Source organism: Phascolarctos cinereus, unplaced genomic scaffold, assembly GCF_003287225.1.
Source record: "Phascolarctos cinereus isolate Bilbo 61053 unplaced genomic scaffold, phaCin_HiC Scaffold_9;HRSCAF=440, whole genome shotgun sequence".
NCBI lineage: Eukaryota > Metazoa > Chordata > Mammalia > Diprotodontia > Phascolarctidae > Phascolarctos > Phascolarctos cinereus.
In genome coordinates this window covers 230555117-230575621 of record NW_027556402.1, presented here as the reverse complement: position 1 = coordinate 230575621, position 20505 = coordinate 230555117, and the positions used below count along the sequence as shown (strand labels likewise).

The 20505-nt window shown below is 47.1% G+C and overlaps 1 protein-coding gene across 2 annotated transcripts in view; it reads right to left on the bottom strand.

Annotated features, from left to right (window-relative positions):
- The window catches only part of TCP11L1 (t-complex 11 like 1), a 41146-nt gene that overhangs the window by 8647 nt on the left and 11994 nt on the right, over positions 1-20505 (bottom strand). For both annotated transcript variants that reach the window (XM_078148702.1, XM_020963925.2), the window contains exons 3-9: positions 15536-15668; positions 11487-11607; positions 10348-10568; positions 6911-7047; positions 5269-5465; positions 2329-2510; positions 1213-1385 (exon numbers count right to left, since the gene is read on the bottom strand). In XM_078148702.1, coding sequence (XP_078004828.1) covers positions 1213-1385; positions 2329-2510; positions 5269-5465; positions 6911-7047; positions 10348-10568; positions 11487-11607; positions 15536-15668 — 1164 coding nt within the window. The remainder of the gene's footprint in view (positions 1-1212; positions 1386-2328; positions 2511-5268; positions 5466-6910; positions 7048-10347; positions 10569-11486; positions 11608-15535; positions 15669-20505) is intronic.

Genomic DNA, 20505 nt, shown 5'->3' with positions numbered 1-20505 from the left:
TCGACCTTGGAACAGAGACATTGGCATCAGCCAAGTCTTTGCCGAATGACCCCACTCTAAGTGACCCCGTGATTGCCATTCAAAACACAAACGCGGTCAACAGCCTACTGTCAGACATGCCCACTGTTGGAAATGACCACTAACTGTCATGGCTGCCCTTTGCCACCAATGGCAAATAAAGTTCTTAATGACAGTCCCTGAAGTGCCAAAGAGCTTTCACTCTTTGTGTGATGCCAATGTCTCTGTTCCAAGGTCGAGGTGAATGTCCTTGTTGGCCCCGGAAGACTGAGAACAAGCAGAGCGTGGTTTCCTGAAAGCTGAGCCTCTGAGGCACTTGTCATTGAAGTATTAGGTGTAGGGTCAGAGGCCCTGGGTTCAAATGCTGCTTGTTACTTCCTGTGTGACTTAGGGCAGATCCCTAAACGTTCTGCATCTCTAAAATGAGGGGTTTGGTCCCGGTGACTTCTGAGGTTCCTTCTGCCTCCCACTCTATGAACATCATAATGGTGGCCCCATAGACTTTAAGCCTTGTGCCAAGAAAGCCCAACCTGGCCAGAGAGCTGTATTTACATCACTGTGGTCCTGGTCCTGCTTACTTCACTCTGCCTCAGTTTACCCAAGCCTTCACAGTCCTGAGTGTCACATGCGTGGTCATGATGTCTCCCAGGATTTGGCTCCCTCGAATTGCATTTCTGTCAACATTTCAGTGTGTGTTAGACTTTCCCTCTGCCTATGGCCTGCCCTTTAGGGGCATCACTTGGAAGGAGTCCAAGGTCTCAGGGTCACAGCCTGGCTCACCCTGGACAACTCACTGCCCTTCTTGGGCCCTCAGTTTCATCATCAGTAAAAACGAGGCTTAGCCTAATTTAGGGGTCCTTAATGTGGAATTTGTGAGCTTTTAAAAAAAGTGTTTTTAGAAATGTATTTCAATATAATTGGTTTCTTTTGTAATCCTCTGTATTTTATTCTGTTCCTTTAAAAGCATTATTCATAGAAGAGGCTGTAGGTATCTCCAGACTGCCAAAGGGGCCCATGACACGCAAAAGATTAGGACTCCTTGCCCCGGATGGCTTGCCAGTGCTAAGTCCCAAGATCTCACAGAGTGGACCCCTCTCTGCCTCCCACCCCCACTGGCCATGACCATGCTCCCATCAGTCAGCAAGCTCCCCATAGGAAACACACCCAGCTGTTGCCGGGACCCTCCCAACATACCCACAAGCTTGCGAATGGGGTCATCAGGGCTGGCAATTGCTTGGATCTGTCCTTTTAGGGCTATTTCCTTGTCGGCACTGAAAGGGGTGAATCCACACTGGGCCAGGCAGCCAGTCACCTCCACGCACACTTTCTCCCCAATGGTGGCAAGGGCTTCGTTCAGATTAAAGGCTCTAGAGAAGAAATGGGATGAGAAGGAATCAGCTGGGGGCTGGGAAGGGCGCAGACATGTCGCCAAACACATCCAGACACCAGGGCCACTCAGCCCATGCCTCTGAAGACAGCCAAGGTACCTAAGGAATTTGCTTAGTGCTGCCAGAAGATGCCTAGAGTCTCCTCTCTCCCTCCCAAGCCTGTCTTAGTGAATTCATGACCCATTGAGGACATTCTGGTTCATCCTCTTCTTCCCAAAATCTGGAGGAAGGGGAGGGTCTGGTAATGTTGGATTCTATATAGAGAGACTGGGGCCCATAACTATGATCCATCTGTGTCATTAAGCCTGGCTTTAAATGGAACCTAAAACCTCTCTCTTGTCCAGAGTTTCCAGTAGCACCGGAAACCCCTGGCAGGGGGCATCTCCACACCGTGTCTGGCTTCTGCTTTCTGTCCTTAAGGGACTCGGGAGCAGAAGGGTGGGACATTCAGAGGAAAGAGACGGTTTCATTTGTTTCTAGTCAGCCACCAATTTGACCTCACCAGCAGCAGTTAAAAGCTCAGGTATGGGTCCTTTATGGAGTCACAGACTCTCCTAAAGACCCAAAACCTGCAGAATCTTACCAAGCACAAAGCTGGAACAAGGTCTGGACAAGCCATCTGAGTGGAGGGCTGGATGCCCAGGGGGCTGCAGGGGGAGTGGAGGGGAGGGGGTAAAAGGGAGAGGGAGAGAGAGAACAAGGGAGGGAGGAAGGAAGAGGGAGGGGAAATGGCAGAGGGAGAGAAAGGGGAGCTGCACTTTTAAACAGATGAAAACGACTATTAGTCATCCCTCAGATTCCCAGAGGTCAGCTCCCAGGAGGTGCATGCTCAGGGCTTCACTCCTCTTACCCTCCTGAGGAAGATTCATGAAGAAAGGCTGAGCTGTCCCTGGTGCTACCCCACGCCTCCCTGGTCACTTACGGCAGATGCATGTCTGTCAGCAGGACCTGGACGACCATCTTGAGTTTCTCAGCAAAGCCTGCGAGGCTGGACACCCCTGGGGCTGAGGCACTATAGGTGACCAACAAGGTTGCCCCCACCACGCTGAGCTTCTCGAGCTCCTGCTGCATCTCCTGGAAGCGGGGCTGGTCCATCAGGACAGTCTATAACAGAACATGGCAGCCATCAACACCCAACTTAGGGCTGGTCCATCAGGACAGTCTACAACACAAGGCAGCCATCAGCACCCCAATCTGGGGCTGGTCCATCAGGAAAGTCTATAACAGAACACAGCAGCCATCAGCACCCCGATCTGGGGCTGGTCCATCAGGACAGTCTATAGCAGAACAGGGCAGCCAACAACACCCCAATCGGGGGCTGGTCCATCAGGACAGTCTATAGCAGAACAGGGCAGCCATCAGCACCCCAATCTGGGGCTGATCCATCAGGACAGTCTATAGCAGAACAGGGCAGCCATCAGCACCCCGATCTGGGGGCTGACCAGCAGAGGGCGCAGAAGTCATAGTGCTATCCAGGCAGGGCCCTAGGTAATGGCCATCACCATGGATGGGTTGACTTGGGCACTTCTTGCCACATGACTCTTGCATTCTAATTACTCTAGAGGATCCTCATACTTAGAAATAAAAGGGGGGCACGGGAGATGGGGGTTGGAAGCTTCCAACCTAGATGGGGAGAGGGAGGAGGAGGCAGCAGGAGAGGCCAGACAGCACTTGAGTCCAAAGCCCTCACCCAACATGTACTAGCTATGTGATTCTGGGCAAATCACCAACAGTGCCCAGCCTTGGTTTCCTCATCTGAAACAATGATACCAGCCTCCCATGAGCACTATTAGAAAGTGCTTGGCAGACTTTAAAGCAGGAGAAAAGAAATTATTTTTGCCATCCCCGTATCCTCTGAAGTGCTTTGAACATAATAGAGGTAAGTCAATAAATCTGGTGGCACAGTGTGCTAGTCAGAAGGACTTGAGTTCCAATCCTGCCTATGTGAGTCTAGACAAGTTAACCTCTCTCTGCCTCAGTTTCTTCATCTAAAAATGAGGATAATAATAGCACCTACCTAACAAGATTATTGTGAGGATCAAATGACATTTGTATAGTGATCTGCAAACCTTAAATTGCTACATAAATGCTAGTTATTATTTTATTTTTTAATGATAAAAGAAGTCCCAAAAGAAAAGAAAGGGACTAAAATAAGATCACTAACACTCAAGGTCATTCTGAAGAAGTCAGTGGGTCTCCTCATGATACTTTATACTGAGAGCTCTAGGCTCTGAACGTCACAACCAAGATAGTAAGGGTTCAAGTCAGCACACATTAAGTGCCTACTGCGTACCAGGCTCTATGCTAAGCACCACAGATACAAAGGAAGGCAAAAGAGACCAGTCCGTGGTCTCAAGAAGCTCCCAGCCTAACAGGGAGACAATATGCTATGCATGAACAAGGTACAGACGGGATATACTGGAGACGGGCTCAGCGGGAAGGCACTCCGACGGAGGAGGACCGGGAGAGGCTTCCTGGAGAAGGTAGGATTTTCCACAGGGACTGAAGCAAGCCAAGGAGGCCAGGAGGTGGCAGTGATGAAGTAGAGTGTCCCAGGCATGGGGGCAGTCAGCCTCACGGTGTAGCAGAATGAGGTGTGAGAAGACTGGAAAGGGAGGGCAGGGCCAGGTTGTGACGAGCTTTACAAGCCCAAGGATTTTTTATATGATCCTGGAGACAAGGAGGAGCCACTGTATGATCAGGCCGGACTGCAGTGGGAGCAGGCAGACATCCCAGCAGGCTATGGCAATGATCCGGGCGGGAGGGGAGGAGGGCCTACATGAGGGTGGCAGGGTCAGAGAGAGGTCACAAAGATAGAAGCCACAGACTGCGTACTGGGCGGGGCAGTGGAAAGGCTGGACAGGTCTCCAAGTCAGTTCTCAATGCTGCTCCTGACCGCTACTTAAGATGAAACAGACACGCCTCTTAACCTCGGCGGTCCATTTCCTCCTTTGTAATCAGAAGGCTGGATGAGGCCCCCTTCCGGCTCTGACACCCTGTGTTTTAAGGTTCCTTCCAGCTCTGATGTTCCCAAACACCCCAAAGACTCTACGGTCCCTGCAGCTCCAAGATGGCGCCCGAACTCTTCCCCATTACGTTTAAGAAGCTAAGACCCACATTCAGAGGGCAGGAGCCCCTGCTCTTGAAAGGTCCAGTGAGATGTTTAAATCGGGGGGAGGAGGGGGCGGCTCTTCTCTGTCTCTTGGTTTTAACCTTATTGAAAGATAATACCCTCGGCTTTTCGGCATCCTGGAAGTGGTATTTGTCTTCACGGTAAATTGTGATTACCTTGGAGAGGAAAACAGCCCTCTTTCCCTAAAGCAGACCCTCCCATCTGTCACAGGTGGGTTCAGCCTGAGATGCGAGAGCCTAGAGCTCTTCCCAGGACCCACTCCACTTCCACCTCTGTATCCTTCCAGGGACTTCCACATGGGAGGCCAGCCTCCCTCTTTTCTTCAGGCTCTCTCCCATGGGCCTCACTGGCTTAGGAATTTAAAGACAAGAGTGGAAAACTCAAGTTCCCAGGGCTTTCCAAAAGCTCCTCACAGCATTTAAAACATAGGACTAGCGGACATTCAGAAGACCAGCAGGGGCTAACCCTGGAAAGAAGAAGGCTTTGAATTCACTCTAAACAAACAATGCATTTTCTAGATAACAGGTATTTGCCTGGCAAACAGGTAATCCCTCACTAATAAAAAAGTCAACAGTGGCAAGTAGGGGAATCTTCTTGAAATAATACCGTTTGTCCCAAAAGCCTCACCAAGGGGATGCCCGTGGCTGGAAACCAGGGGGCAGGCTGTTCAATGGGACAGACAGAAACAGAGGCCAGGCAGAGTGAGCTGCCCCCCTCCCTGGGACGTACTTCGGGGAAGGGTCGGTGCAGATGGTCCCACTTCAGAAGCTTCATGTAGGCATGGTTCTGAACGGTCAGAAAGCATGGTGCGGCCATCTCCTCAGGGCCCCGAGCACCCTCCCCAGCCATCAGGGAATTTTTGTTCCTCTGATTAATGAGGTCTTCCGAGGCCTCTTCTAGCCACTGGGTGACAAAGTCAAGGGCATCTGTGAAGGAGAAGACAGAGTTAGGGGGGATGTCTCTGGGGAATGTGTTGCATGCAAAGGCAGTCTTTTAGTCCCCTCCTCTCAGGGCAGGCGGGAGACCAGAGGGAGGCTCCCTTGGAAGAAAGGCAAATGCCCTCCCAGCAACAATGAACAGACAAAACTCTAGGAATGGCCATGTGCCTCGGCTGACCGGCTGCTCTAGGCTGAAATGCTACTCTCAGCCACCTTTTCTACTTTCCCCTTCACACACTCTCTGTTTCCATCAAGCTGTAGTGGAAAGGATGCTGGATTGGGGCGTTGAGTCAGGGGGGCTGTCTGGTACCTGTGGGACCGTGGGCAAGTCTCCTCCCCTGTCTTGCCTCTGTTTCCTCATCTGTCAAAGGAAGGGGCTCGACTAGGTGATCTCCAAGGTACCTTCAAGCTCTACATCTGCGGTCCTGGGACGTTTCATTTCCCACCTCTGCACAGGGGGCATTCCATGGCTAGAACATACTCCCTCATCCACCTTAAAATCCCTACCTTCCCTCGAAGCACGGCTCAGGGGCTACCTCCTACAGGAAGTCTTTCTGGATTCTGCTCTTTCCTTCACGGTATGACTTTGTAAACATTCTTTATTTATTCATCTGTGTGCATATACATCCTGAAAATAGAACGAATGCTCCCTGAGGGCTGGAATGATTTCATTTTCGCTTTTAACCCCATTACCTTGCACACAGTAGGCATTTAATAACTGTTTGTTGGATTGGATGGCTGTGGCTGCTACAACTATCTCTGCCCAAGACAATTCAAACAAATGTTTTAAAACGCGTTTATGGTCTATTCTGAGAGTAAGAAAAAAACCAACCAGACAAAAAAGCAGAAAGGTCTTCAACTACCACATCTAGGCTGGCATTTGGGGGAGGTCTGACACTTTTTTAGCATACCCAAAATTTTTTCCAATTTCATTTCATAAACATGCGCTGAGTGCCTGCTGCATACAATGCCCTATGCAAGGCACTAGTAGAAAACAGAAAAAAACAAGATTCCCTCTCCTCAAGGGGCATATAGTCTAGCAGTGGGGAAGAGAGAGACACACACACTTCTATTTCAAAGGTTCATGGCCCCACTGACCCTCTTGCTTAGGAATCATGGATGGAAAGACTAAAAACAGTCCCAACCCTCAGGGCGCACAACTCTACAGGTCTACAGCATGTACATAAAGAGTCAGGTATAAAAAACATTGAAGGTGCAGAGGCTGAGGGGTCCGGGGAGGCTTCCTCTTACACGTGGCATGAGCTGAACCTTTAAGGAAGTCGGGGACTTGGGAGACGGAGGGGGCTGCAGCCTGCCTGGGAAGGGTCCAAGGGCCAAGCGAAAAGGAGAGCTGGTCAAGGGGAGAGGGGAGGGAAGAGGACTGCAACCAAGATCGAGAAAGCACAAGAACATCACGGAAAGCTGAAACGTACTTGGTTGCTTCTCGAAAAATTCTTGAAACTTCTTCCTTTCATATTCAACTGACTGGTGCATGAGATGCGGCCTAATGCTACTGACAGCAAAGTTAGCCATGTCTACCTTCATTAGGTCTAGCACGGAAAACATTGCCCTGCAAGGCAGAAGGAAAAGACTTTTTAGTGCTACGCCCACATGACAAGCAGACAGGCCTGACCGTGGGCCCCTAGCTGCCCGCCTCTGCTGCTGTGTCTGTCGGATCCTCACAGCCATTTCTAGGGGGAACCTCTCCCCTCCCAGCCCCAGATCAAACACTTCCTTCGACAAAGGAACAATAGAGCAAAAAATGTCTGAGGGCAGCCCGGTGACTGTGGGCCTCCCCAGCTTTTTGATTCCTCCAAATATAGCTTCTTTGGAGGGAGCTTTTCATTTCAATTGTGAGGGTCGTTTAGTACACTTCTGGTGTGCTTTCTGGCTCTGTAGCAACGAATAAAAACCTTCTCATGGTTCTCTCAATTCTTCGTGACATTCACAGCCTGGTTGTTTCATTTTAAAGCATGAAGATGTCCCAAACGGTGGCAGTTAAAGACAGAAGCCCTTCAGTCTTTAAACACCTTGGAGAAGGTGCCTTCAGGAATGGCAGCTCATTTATCACCTATCGGGGGTCTCAGGGGGGTGGTTAGACCCAGACAGCGAAAGAGAAGGAGCACAGCCTGGGGACCTGGGTTTGAGACCCAGGTCCTGCTATAGTTACACCCCCCTGCAAGGCCTTGGACAAATCCCTTCCCTTCTCTGGGACACAGGTTCCAAATTGGTAAAATGCCCAGGCAGTCTCTAAGGCATGGGATTCTCCACCTTTTCTGGGTTACAGGTGGACCTATGGGCCTTGGGTTGTCTAGAGAAGCTCATGGAACCGTTCTCAGAATAATGCTTTTAAATACATAAAACACATAAGACTACAAAATAAACCAATTATCCTGAAATACAATTATCAACATTTTTTTTTAAAAAAGGGCTTCTGGAGCCTACGTAAAGAACCCCTGTCTAAAGCCTTGTTTGCCATTAAAGTCTATGATCCCATCCCCTTTCGAAACATGTTTTCCTAGACCCAGGCAGGAATCTGTAACTGCTCAAAGGGATAAGTGCCCTTCAGACCAACTGCAAAGGGACAGCAAGGGATGAAGGGGAAGAAAAAAAGCATCTTTGTGCTTGTACTTGTCTGCAGGGCCTCGCACGTCCCAAGGACGTGGTGAACAGCACAGGCTCCGTTTACATCGGTCAGAAAGACGCTCCACACACAGCTGTTTCCAGCCCTACTCCTGAGGGAGAGGGAGCAGAGAATCTTTAAGGCGATGCTGAAATCAGAGACAGGCTGGCTCCAAGCCTCAACTCTGGCTGGGACATAGGCCATACAGCAACACCCCTATGAAGAAGCTCCCACCATAATTATCCACAACTAATTTTTATTGGTTCTGAGAACATTTCGTAAGCCTTGAGGATGGATGGCGGGCGCCATCATGACTCTGGACAGGTTCCCAAAGGACCTTCCTCATCTGAAAACTGGGACAGAGGGGCTGGATGACCTCTGAAGCCTGGCCAGCTCCAATCCCGGAGGACTTGAAGTACCAATCAAGCAACTCGGGAACATGAGGTGGTGTTGGTATGCCAATTTAGGCCCTGCCCTGCCCAGGGGAAGGGAGTGCAATAAACATCTTCTTAAGAACCATCAAGTCCTGTGATTATGATTATACTAGATGTGATGACACATTAACAGACTCTCCCTCCCATACTACAGAGTTACAGGGACAGATATGATGTTGTAGAAATAATATTCTCTCCCTGCCCTCTAAAGTGCCCGAGATGAAAAGCAAACACTCAGGCCCTCGACTTGTTTCTTTCTCTACACTAGGCATGGCTGAGGAGGCCTTGAGGGCACTGACCAATCGCGTCCTGAGTTTCTGAACCAGGCCAGGGCCCAATGCTCTCCTGGTGGACGTGGAAAGAAGCCAAACGCCTCTGGACCAGGCATGCCTTCGATGCCCTTGCCGAAGCTAGCTGAAGCTGGCTCTTGGGCTCCAGCTCCGGCTGGGGGGAGATGGGGGAGGGTTTCCTATGGGACTGGCACAAATGTTTAATGTTCTACAAAGAAACCATTTATCTTTGGAATTGGCAGGTCACCACTTCAAGGTTTTCATCAGAATGTAAACAGACACCTGTGTTGTAACACACCATCATCATAACTCGTATCTGGGCAATCAGGAGAACCCTAGGTCCAAATCCTGTCCCTGATCCTTGTAAGTCATATGACCCTGGTAGGCAAATCAATTAACCCCCCTAAGCCTCATTTTCTTCAACTGGAAAATGGGGCTCTTAAATAACAGCTCTACAACTCTCTCACCTACTTCACGGGGTTGTTTTGGAAACCCCAAAGCCACTTAGAATGTAAACTCTTGTTATCACTGAGACGTTCCTGCCAGAACGTTCCCATAGCCCACTTACAAGGAACCAGACACTGATCTGAATTTTCTCCAGGGGAATCTCCACTGGGAAATTCCTTCCTTGCCTAGAGACCTCACCATTTTAAAATGGCTTCCTTTGAGAAGGCGTTCATTGAGGACGGTGATCAATTTTGAGTCAGTCAGGGAGAAAAGGCTCCAAATTTATCACATGAGCTGTGTGACCCCGGGGGAACTCACTTCACTTAACCTCAGCATCCTCATAGGTTCAATAGGTGTGGTAAGACTTTTAAGACCCATTTTACAGGGTTGTGGAGAGGCTCAAATGAGATAAATATATGTAACGCCCTCCACAAACTTTAAAGTATACATAAATGTGGTCTCGTTTTTGCTACCTATATAGTTATTGTTGTCAACTTAAATCACAAAAAACACTTTTAGAAATTATATTCTCTCCCTGTCCTTGGTATAGGATGAGAAGGTATGGATTCAAATCTCCACCCACATGGTTAAGGTCCCAAATCTCATGGTGGAGGGACTGATACTCACGGACTGGTACCTCTCTTGACAGATGGAGGGATAGGATTCTTTTTTTATGATGGCCAAAGAGCAGGTTGGAAATAAATAGGAAGTGAGCAGAGGTTAGTATTCAAAAATGAACAGTCAGGGGGAGCAAAAAGCCTTACAGAATGACTTCATCAGCTCAGCCCAATTTGGGGATGGGCAATTATTAAGCACTTATTGTAAGCAAAACTCTGTGCTAGGCTCTGGGAATACATGGACAAAATGCAAAAATAATTCCTGCCCTCAAGGAGCTTTCATTCTGCTTGAGGAGGCGGGAAGTGATTAGACAGCTCCCCCAGAGGGCACAGAGGGCATTTTCTGGCATACCCATTCTACAAGAGGAAAGAGGACTCCTTTTCCCCATCTCCAAGTCTAGCTCCAAAGACAGGATCCATAGTTCACAAACACCTTCCCATTTAAGGCGATTTTTGTACCTGAAAAGGGGAACTATTTCCTTAATGTCCTTCAGTTTCTTAATCTCCTCATCTCTAGCTGGGGCACAGAGCGTTCCCATCATCCCAATGATGAATTCAGCCAGCCTGGAAATGTCCAGGGCTCCATTCTCCGCCTCCTGCTTTATCAGGTCCAGGTCGAGGACTTCTCTGATCTGGTTTCTCAATCTACTGTGACCAGGCAGCAAGAAAGATAAGAGGGTCTAAAAGAAAGCAGAGTAAAACTTAATCAGCATTTCTCAGACAGCGCACTGGCTGTGGACCTACAGAGGAATTCCACCATGATCCACATAATGACTAACAGAGAGCCAGACTGGGAAACGCTTTGCTGTTTCATCTCTGATTCCACGCAGGAATGGACAAACCACTTTAGGGAGAAACAGAAGGGATTGGATTTCATCTGCTTAACTTTAAAGACTCCAGCCAGCACAGAAGGGTCACTAGACTTGGAGGCAGGGAACACCAAGTTTCAATCTTGCCTCCACCACCTGTTAGAGACATAATCTTGGCCAAATCACAACCTCTCTGGGCCTCAGTTTCCACATTTGTAAAATGGAGGAATTGGATTAAATCTTCAGCTCTTAAACCTAGGTTCCTTCGATCTATATTATAAGAAGGTGGGACCTAAATAACCTTTGGGATCCCTTCTTACACTGTGATTCTGTAATAAAAAAATGTTCTTCTTTTCTTGGTGACTGTGATTGAAAAGTAGAGTATAATTCTTCCCCACCTCTTCTCTCAATCATCCCAAAGCCAGGATTTGAAGAAGTGTTTAATCTTGCTGTATTGCTAAGATGCACTGGAAATTACCGAAACTATAAATAACCACAATAAAGTAATAAAATAAAATGACTGAATTTCAGTTACTTTTGCAGTAACGCTTCTCTTAGTTTGCGGTCACAGTGATGGCTTTGGCAAACATTTCTATCACTGCAGGCCCTGAGACCACCATGGCAGCAGGATGCAGTGGAGAAAACCGTCATCATGATCCTTTTGTCTTTTTAGCTATAAAATGGGCATAATAAAACCTTTAGTCCAGGGATTCAGAGAGGGTTAACCCAGTGGGAAAACATCACATCTGAAATGTGATGAGCTGTGGATGAACTTCTCTTCCTCCTTACCTCTCTGATCTCCCCAACAAGCTTGATGGCATGGTCATAAGTCGGTGGGTCTTCGCTTAGCTGGACACTCAAGCAATCCCAGAAGGCTTTATGGACAATCTCCCTGACCCTCTTCTCCAAGCTGTAAGCAAATAAAAAAGTGTAAAACTCTGAACTCCAAACTACAGGCTCAAGAACAAGGAATCATTTGGGTTTCAAGAACTCTGAATATAAGTAATTAGTAAACTCAGAGAGCTAAATACTTTATTAGTTATCAAATATGAAAGTGGGAAAAACTGAACAAGTTCAGGATAAAACAGGCCAATTCCAGGCATAGCTAGACCAGTGACAGAGATCATTTTCTCTGTCCTCTGGTAACAATCTTCTCTGATGCTTTATCATGGATGTGACCCTGAATTCTTGTCTTACCAAGTTGGGAAGGATTCAGGCTAGAGGACCAGCACAGGGGAGAATGGCAAAATAATCTGGAAATTATGGCTCAAGATTAAGAAACAAAAGAGGCTGAAGACTTGTAGGCTACCCAGAAGCTTCACCCCTCCACATCATGACTACTGTCTTGCAGAAGAGATGGAAAGTGAGCATGAAACAGCACAACAACAACAATCTGGCTCTATTTTGATAGGAAATGATGGGTTAACAATGTGTAAGTCATTTCAGGATCAGCTGACTGCAGGCACTCCTCATCTCATCAAAGCAAAGGTCAAAATCCACACACTTTAGTAGACAGGAATTAAGATAGGAGAATGCTGTGTACAATTACAGCTGTTCTAACCTGACCTATTCAAAGAAGTTACTGATGGTCCCCAGATGAGAAGTGGATAAAGGAAAAGATACAGACGAATATCATTCCCTGCAGAAAGTTTAGCTTACATAAAAACAATTATTACACAAAAACAATTCACTAGAAAACCAAAGAGGACAGAAAGCATCTCAGCTAGGATACACTTGAGCTCTCTGTTAAGGAGAGACACAGCAGCCTAGACAATGTTGGTTTAAAATATAGATGCATTTTTAAAAGTTTATAGAGGCATAAGATTACAAGGAGTATTGTCCCCCAAAGTATCGAAGCACAGCGTAAGGGAAATGAAGCCTCACAAAATTGGAATGAGTCCCAACCAAGCCACACACAAAAGAGCATTTATAGATTGAACTTCAATGAGGGCACGCAGACAAAAATGGAGCCTATCTGTTCGCATTTCTATGACAGACTGTTTTCATCATTGAAACAGTGTAATAATATCTGGATGGGAATCAATCAACAAGAGTGCTTACTGAAGCCTAGTACAGCCCCAGGCTCTGTGCGAGGCAGGCACTTACCACCTCAGCCCCCAACGTGCTGCTAAAGATGACCAATGATGAAGAAAGAGACTCCAACAGCAGGAGTATCAGACCAAGTAAACACAAACACCATCCTGGAAGTGACACAATTTTGAAAGCACTGAAGGATTTGAAAACTATGAATGGGGGGAAGACACTGAGCCTGTGGAGAACATGACAGCTTCATGTGAGTACTCCAAAAATGGTGATCGAGAGGAAATCACAAACTACTAACCCACATGGCTACTTCCTCTATCAGTCTTTATTAAACACAACAAGGGTAGATCTGATGGAAATGTGAGCAGAGACCAGACGTCCCTTCACAACTTCTCTTCTATGGCAGATTCTATCCTTAGGCTTAACACAAGAGCTCAATGTGTTTACTCGCTCTTGATTATGGAAAAAGGCACTGGACTCAGTATGTTCAAAGGTTCATAGATTTAGAGCAAAATTCTGCCTCATAGGATCCCCTCTTACAAGGTGTCTACCCTGCACTGAGCAAGGTCACTGAGCAAGGCATGAAACAGGGTGATGGATGTGAGCTCCACCACCATGTGACATGCCCTCTCAGAATCTATTTCTATGGATGGGGGAGGGGGGAGGTTCTAAACATTCCTATTTGTGGGGGAGATTTTATGGAATGCAAACCCCAGAAGAGTACCAGGGCTCCTTGATGAGATCCATGACCACCCAAAAGAGACCAAACTAACAAAGTTTAGCTCACATAAAACAAGTGATGCCAGGAGACCAAAAGAGGACAGAAACTGCTCAGCCAATAAATACTTAATCCAGCAAATACTAACACTCCACATAGGAAAAAACAAAATAGATAAAAGCTACCTGGGATACGCAGCCCATTGAGTTACACCCTCATTTATTTACCTATCTAGGAAAGACACTGGAGATGGACAATGCATGGCACTCAGGACTGAATAAGGGGAAGAGGGATAGCGATGTAGCACTTTGGAAACCATTCAGTGCTTTCAAGGATCACAAGTGCTCCTGGACACAAAATGAATCTTTTAAGAATGATATTCTTCCTGGTGTGCCATATAATGTAAATCATAGAACATCTCAATATAGAATAATCTCTATTACAGGCAATCCAAAAAAAAAAAATGGCAGGAAGCCAAGTGAATTTAAACAACGATGACCAGCATACCAGAAGTGGTATCAATGACACCACCCTGGAAATGCAAGATCCAAAAAAGGAGGCCAGCCAGCCAAGCATCCAGGGTGGTGGTCAGCCCGAGCGCTGCACCAGATCCAGAAGAAATCTTCCAGGCATCAGGTGACTTTGACAGAGGGCACGGTCAAGAATCCCCCAGGATAAGATGGAGGTGATGAGCTGTGCTCCAGGCCAGCAGGGCAAACTCAATTAGAATCAGTGCCACTAAACCGAAGTAGCATGCCTGCTAGCTGCTTATTGACTTAGAAAATCATGTAATAACATTATCTGTGTTTTGTGGCATTTTTATTTATTGTTAAATACTTCTCAACTACATTTTAATCTGATTGGGATGCACTCGGGACTGTGGTGGATCACATGCAGGCCTTGGGCCTCATGCCCCAGGCTAGACCACTGAAGGAAGCACCAACAAGGAGGAGGCCACAATTCCCCTGAAGTATTGAAGCCTACAACACTGGAGAAGGACAAGCCTTCAAAGAGCTCAGCAATAGCTGCTGGTCCAGGGAGCAGCACAGAGCTACCCAGCACAATAAGGTTCTGTACAGACATTCTGATTCTCCATTCTGGGATCTGGGCCCCAGAGCACAAACTGTCTCAAGACATGGGGCTGAGGATAGCCTGAGGTCCAAAGACTTTCAGCTGTAGGGCACTTAACTTGTAAGTTCATGATTTACTCTTCTTTTTAAATTTTCACTCAAAAAGTTAAATGTTAATTTGTTTAATGTTCTGTGCCTTCACCCTGTGTTGGCATGTGAAGGAGCTAGCTAAGGGTGGGCTCCTTGGAAAGAAATGTGAGATATGTGAAATTCAAATACATTTTATTTTATTAACTAATATCTCTCTAATGAAGGCACAAGCTGGCACTTAAGTGTCTTTGCCTAAAGAACAAAGAAAAGGATAATGAACGACATTAGTAATTGAGCCCTCTCTCTCTCTCTCTCTCTCTCTCTCTCTCTCTCTCTCTCTCTCTCTCTCTCTCTCTCTCTCTCTTTCTCTCTTACACACACACACACACACACATACACACACACACATACACACACTGACATCCTACACAGACATAGGGAATGGACCTGTGATTTCACTGGGATAGAGAATTCCCTGATGAGAAAGTCCCCTTTATCAATGTAGATCAGCCATATTTCTATGTCTCAATAGTCTAACAGAGCCGTTGAAAACACTGAGTGGTTCATGGTCGTACAGCCAGGATAGGTCACAGGCAGGATACACGTGTAGGGGTATGTAGAAGGAAGGGCTATTTCCCAGAACCACTTTCGAATTCCAATGAACCCTAATTTAGAAATGTTTTAGTAAGACAAGAACAAAGCAAATCATCTCTCTCACACACATGAAACCAAAGAGGCAAAAGAAAAGGATGTATGTTACAAATGGACATAAATATAATATTCACATATAACACAGAAATAGAATATTTAATATAATTAAATATAATATAAATGATCTCTATAGAAATGGAAGAAACGGCAGTGCTTTTGATTAAAACCCAACAACCACCAAACCCACAACTCCATAACTTCTTTACCTCTCTTCTGGCAGCTCTGTGGGCTTTATCTGGAAATCCCCATTGACTACAATCTCATGGGCCAACGCCATATTGGTGACTCCTTTGACAGTCTCCATGAGTTCATCCACAGACACAAGGCGAGGAGGGCTGGCTGCAACAGAAATCCAGTGCAAGACATCAGTTCTCCCAGGCCAGCTTTTCTACAAAGTAAGACAGAACTAATCCTTGGGCACATTGAACACCATCTTTCCAGACAACCTACAAGATGAATTATAGCCTTGAATGCTTCACCCATTTTTTTCATCACTTAATCTTTTGAGCAGAATCCTATTCTATTGTAATTTATCCTTGTAAGCAAAAATGCATGTCATTCAAAATGATTGGTTTCTTCTGAGCCGGCCAAAAAGGCACTAATTATGACGAACTGGGACCTGAGAACTAAAATCCAAAGAAACAGAATTCTCCTCTCTTTCAAAAACCTGAAAATTCCACTCCTGATGGCTTCTCCTTCACGTTTACCCGCACCAGTTCGGGGAGTCTCTCCTTTACCCCCTTCAGCTCTAACTCAACCCCCAGCCTAAGTAAATTTAACAAACAGATTTAAAGCTCTTCCTGATCACAGACAAAGCCTTGGGCCAGGTGCTGTCCACAGTCCAAAGACGATGAGACGCAGTGCTCTCAGGGAAGGGCTTCCCACAGAGTGAAATAACCGATATACACAAACCACCAAATAGAATGCCAAGTAGAATTTGGTCTATAGTACCAGGTAGAGCAAGATAAACACATAAGGGAAGGATCAACAAACTGAAATCCGAGTGAATCAAAAAAAAAATCCCCCAAAGTACAAAAAGAATAGATCTCTGTGGCACGGTCCTGAGGCCAAAAGAAACACTCAGCACAGACTTTTGTGAGGAGGTTATAACTGGAGCAGATTGGAGGAAGGTCCATACAATATAAGGGCATGTGAGAGAAGAGGAAACTCTAGACACATATAATGGAAAAGGTCGATGTGGAAATAAGTTTTTTAAAAATGTTATTTTCAGTTCTGAATTATCTCTCTCCCTCACCTATTATAGAGAAGATTAAGAAGCATGACACTCATCATACATATGAAGTCATGCAAAACATATTTCCACATCCACCATGAAAAATGGAAATAACTCTCACCTCAGTCAGGGAAGGCTTCAAAGAGGAGCTGGTAGCTGGGCTGGGCATTGAAGGAAAGGTCATCGGCAAAGAGAGATGAGGGCACAGGAGATTACATGAACAAAGGAACAGCAATAAAAGGCAGACTGAGAACAGGGAACCCAAAGAACTCCAGTTTGGCTGGAATACAGAGCTCTTGAATGGGAACAGTATGAGATAAGGCTGGAAATGCAGGCTGGTGCTAGACCCTGCAGGACCATGAATGGCAGAATGCTTTATTTGGTTGGCAATGGGGAGCCACTGAAGATGTGCGAGTAGAGGAATGACGTGATCAGAGTGAAAAATTAAATCAGCAGTGTGAAAGAAGGACTGGAGAGAGGAAGCAGAAAGACAAGGTGGGAGGCTGTTAGGGATAAGGGCCTGGACTAGGGTGGCTGCAGACTTGCAAAGGAGAGGACAGTCAGGGGAGGTAACATAGACTGGATTTGGCAATCGGGTGAACGTGTGCCGGACATGAGAAAAAGAGGACTCCAAGTATGTAAGACTTTTTGGGAAGGTGTAAAGAGAAGACAGGAAGAAGGGCAAATCACCAAGTTAAGTGTCTCGTGGTGAGTTAGAGATGCCAACAGGAAGTCCAAGTAAAGATTCTTGAAATCAGCTGGAAAGTTGGGATGGGAGCTCAGGGGAAAGGCTGGGGATGGATAAAGGATTCTGGAGTCATGTGCCCGGGAGGCAACAAGAATCCTTAAGACCACCAACTGGAGAGACCGTGGAGAGAAGGGCTCATAGTCTGAGGCTGAAGGGGCCTCCACATTTGTGGGATGGCAGAAGGGTGCCAATCAGACAGGTGGGGGCCTAGGAGGGGACAGTGTCTGATCAACAGCACACAGCCCCAGTCCAGAACGTTTGAGATTCTCAGTGAATTCCCAATCAGGAGGCTGGGCATGAGCACAGCCCTGGAGGTTTGGTCAGAGTGCTGCCACCGACCTAGAGCAAGTCTCCAGCTTCTCTGGGCCTCAGTTTTCTCAGCTGTACAAAGGAGAGGCCTGAATGAGATCATCTACCTCTGCGGACCTTCCCAGCTCTGAAATTCTGAAACCCTGGGCTGGTGGGAGGACCAGCAACAGCTGGGCCAGAAGAGGAAAGGGCCAGGATTTTCAGGGTTGGGGGCAGGGTAGACATTCCATGACTTCAGTCACTGGTCTACTCCCTACTTCCCTAAACAGCTAACTTTCTGGGTCAGTAACTCCCCAGGTGTTATGAAATGGGAAACAAAGGGAGGTGGGGGAGGGGATGGCAGGTCCAGAGGAGGAAAAGTTCCCTGTGAAGGGGGGATTGCCAGTCCTTATCTCACAGGTGAGTGATAAGATCTAGTTAATAAAATCAGGCCATTAGCCCAGCACACTGTTTTTGTCCAAGGCCAGGACAGTCTTTAAAGGTCTGGATCTTCTGAAGTGGGTCAAAGGAGGTTTCCCAGTCTTTTTTTGCCCTTCTCCTTCCCCCGCTCTGCTCCACTCAGCCAAAAGGAACCAGCCTGATTTCAACCTTTATCTGGTCAGGGGGCTAACTAAACATCTGGCATTTTCAGGCAGCAGCAAGCAGGAGGGAAGACCAAAGAAAGTCTCTTGTACACAGTGACTGAGAGAATGCTGCCCGCCTCTTGTATTACAGGAGGAGGCTCCACCCCACAGATGCCTCGTGGTTCACCTGGACAGCTGCACTTAGGCAGTGTTTAATAAACCAATTTATGAGATGCTAAGGCTGAAGGAAAAAAAAAATTCTGTCCCCTGAGGGCAAACCTGGCGAGGCTGCTCTGGGACCTGCTGCCCATCACCACGCCCAAACTCAAAGCCTTCGCAGCTTGGCAGGAACCACCAGCATCTGGCATGGACTTTGAGAACCAGGGTTACAAGGAGGAAGGCTTCAGCGGGGGAATGACCAAAACCCAACACAGCAGGAATAACTGAAGCTCCTTGGGGGCTAATTCCTGGAAATTTCTCAGGGGCCAGCAACACCGGAGCACTTAGGTGTTTGCTGTAACATAAGTCTGCAAACATAACCTGGAGTCTCATTGCATCGGATTTATCTGTAGCAAAGAGAAACAGGATACTGCTTGTGTTCCAGCTGGCCGCTTTTAGAGACGTACATGGGGAGGCCATTACAAGTGAAAAAGTAATCCCAAATGTACTTTCAAACCCTAGTGGCAGAAGGGAGACGGACCCCATCCTGGGATTAGGGGAGAGGGAGGATGGACACTCAGGACACACGGAAGCTAAGCTGGGAAGGCCATCCGTGGGAGCAATAAAATGGTGAGGAGGAGCTCACCAGATGTGTGGCCCCTGGTGGGGAGGGAGGGGAGGAAGGAAGGGATGGAAACTCACTACCTGGCAGCTTTCCAGGTCAAGCATTTGCACTAACTAGCCTTCATGCTTCTGGAGGCATGAAAGGTCCATCAGAACCAGGCTTTAAACCCAGGCAGATCGCCTGATTTAAGCCCACTATTCTTTCTGCTGCACTAAGAGTCAATGCCCTTCGTCAAATGGATTTCTTTTTCTTTCTTTCTTTTTTTTTTGGACGGAAACGTCCGATTTCATTGTAGAGAGCACTGACTCCCCAAGTAGATCTCTGGTTAAATGGCTCTCCCTTTCTAAAGAAAGAATTCTCATCCTGGCTGATAAGTCAATGTCTTGTTAATTTGGTTAGTGAATCAAGTAAGCTGGGTAGGCTGATAAAACTGAATTTGCAAAAGATCAGCTCCTGAACTGTAAAGCATTCTGCAAACCTGAAAGCACCACATAAATGTCATTATTATTATTTTATATTGTTAATCAGAGCCCACAAACATATCCTCCTTTTGATTCTTGGCTACTCACTAGAGAAAGGTCCACCTAGAATAGCTTCATTTTCTTCTAGTTATTCAGTGCATAGTGGGTTTTTTTTTCTTTTTGCTTTTCAATTTAAAATACACTGGATTAGGCAATTTCCTCTACTAATGCAGCAGTCAGTAGCTGTCTGGAGCCTTCTAGTTCTAAAGAGCTGCCTGGCAGTACGACGCCCCAGCCTGGGTCAGAGGCAGGACACAGACTTGAGTCTTTCTGACTCCAGGCCTGGCCCACTCTCCACTCAGCACCTGGAGCTGCCCCAGAGGGGACTGAGGCTGCCTCCAGCACCCCCCTCCATCCCTTTCAGGAGGTCTGCAGGGAAAGGCTGCAAGCTCACCACCTGTAGGCTAGGCTGCCCAGGGGAGTCCCATCCAAGCACAGACTAAACTTGAGATTCTGTCATCTAAAAGTGCTGAACTCGCAGACATGACAAAAGAGAAGCTCAAAAGACCAGACAAAACAAGGAGAATTCACTCCAGCTTTTTAGGGAAACTAGAGCCAGAGGGAGAGGCACGCACTATGATGAAGCCTGGTGCTTTAAACTTGCATGGACATCAGCCTGCCCCTAGATGCCCCTAGCCCACCCTAAATCTGGTCACTTACAGAAGAGCTGGAAGCCAAATCAAAAGAGAATGTTCTTGGGGAGACCAGCAGACAAAGCATGGCACCAACAGGCTCAGATTCTGGGTCAAACTGAAGGACCCTGAGGAAGGGCGGTGACCAATCTCCTCTGCAGGGAGGTCCTGGAAGATGATGGCATGCAGGCCAAGGTGGATGCTTCAAGCAACACGACTGGGTGGCCCGTCGAGGAGGCAGAGTGGCAGCATGGAAAAAGCCAAAGGCTATCTCTGGCAGGGCCTTCCACCTCAGTGGGAACATCACAGCACGGGGGCCGATCCTTGGCCCTGAAGCTTCACAGACTCCATTTTATCAGCTTAGGAATAATGATTTGCTAACCAC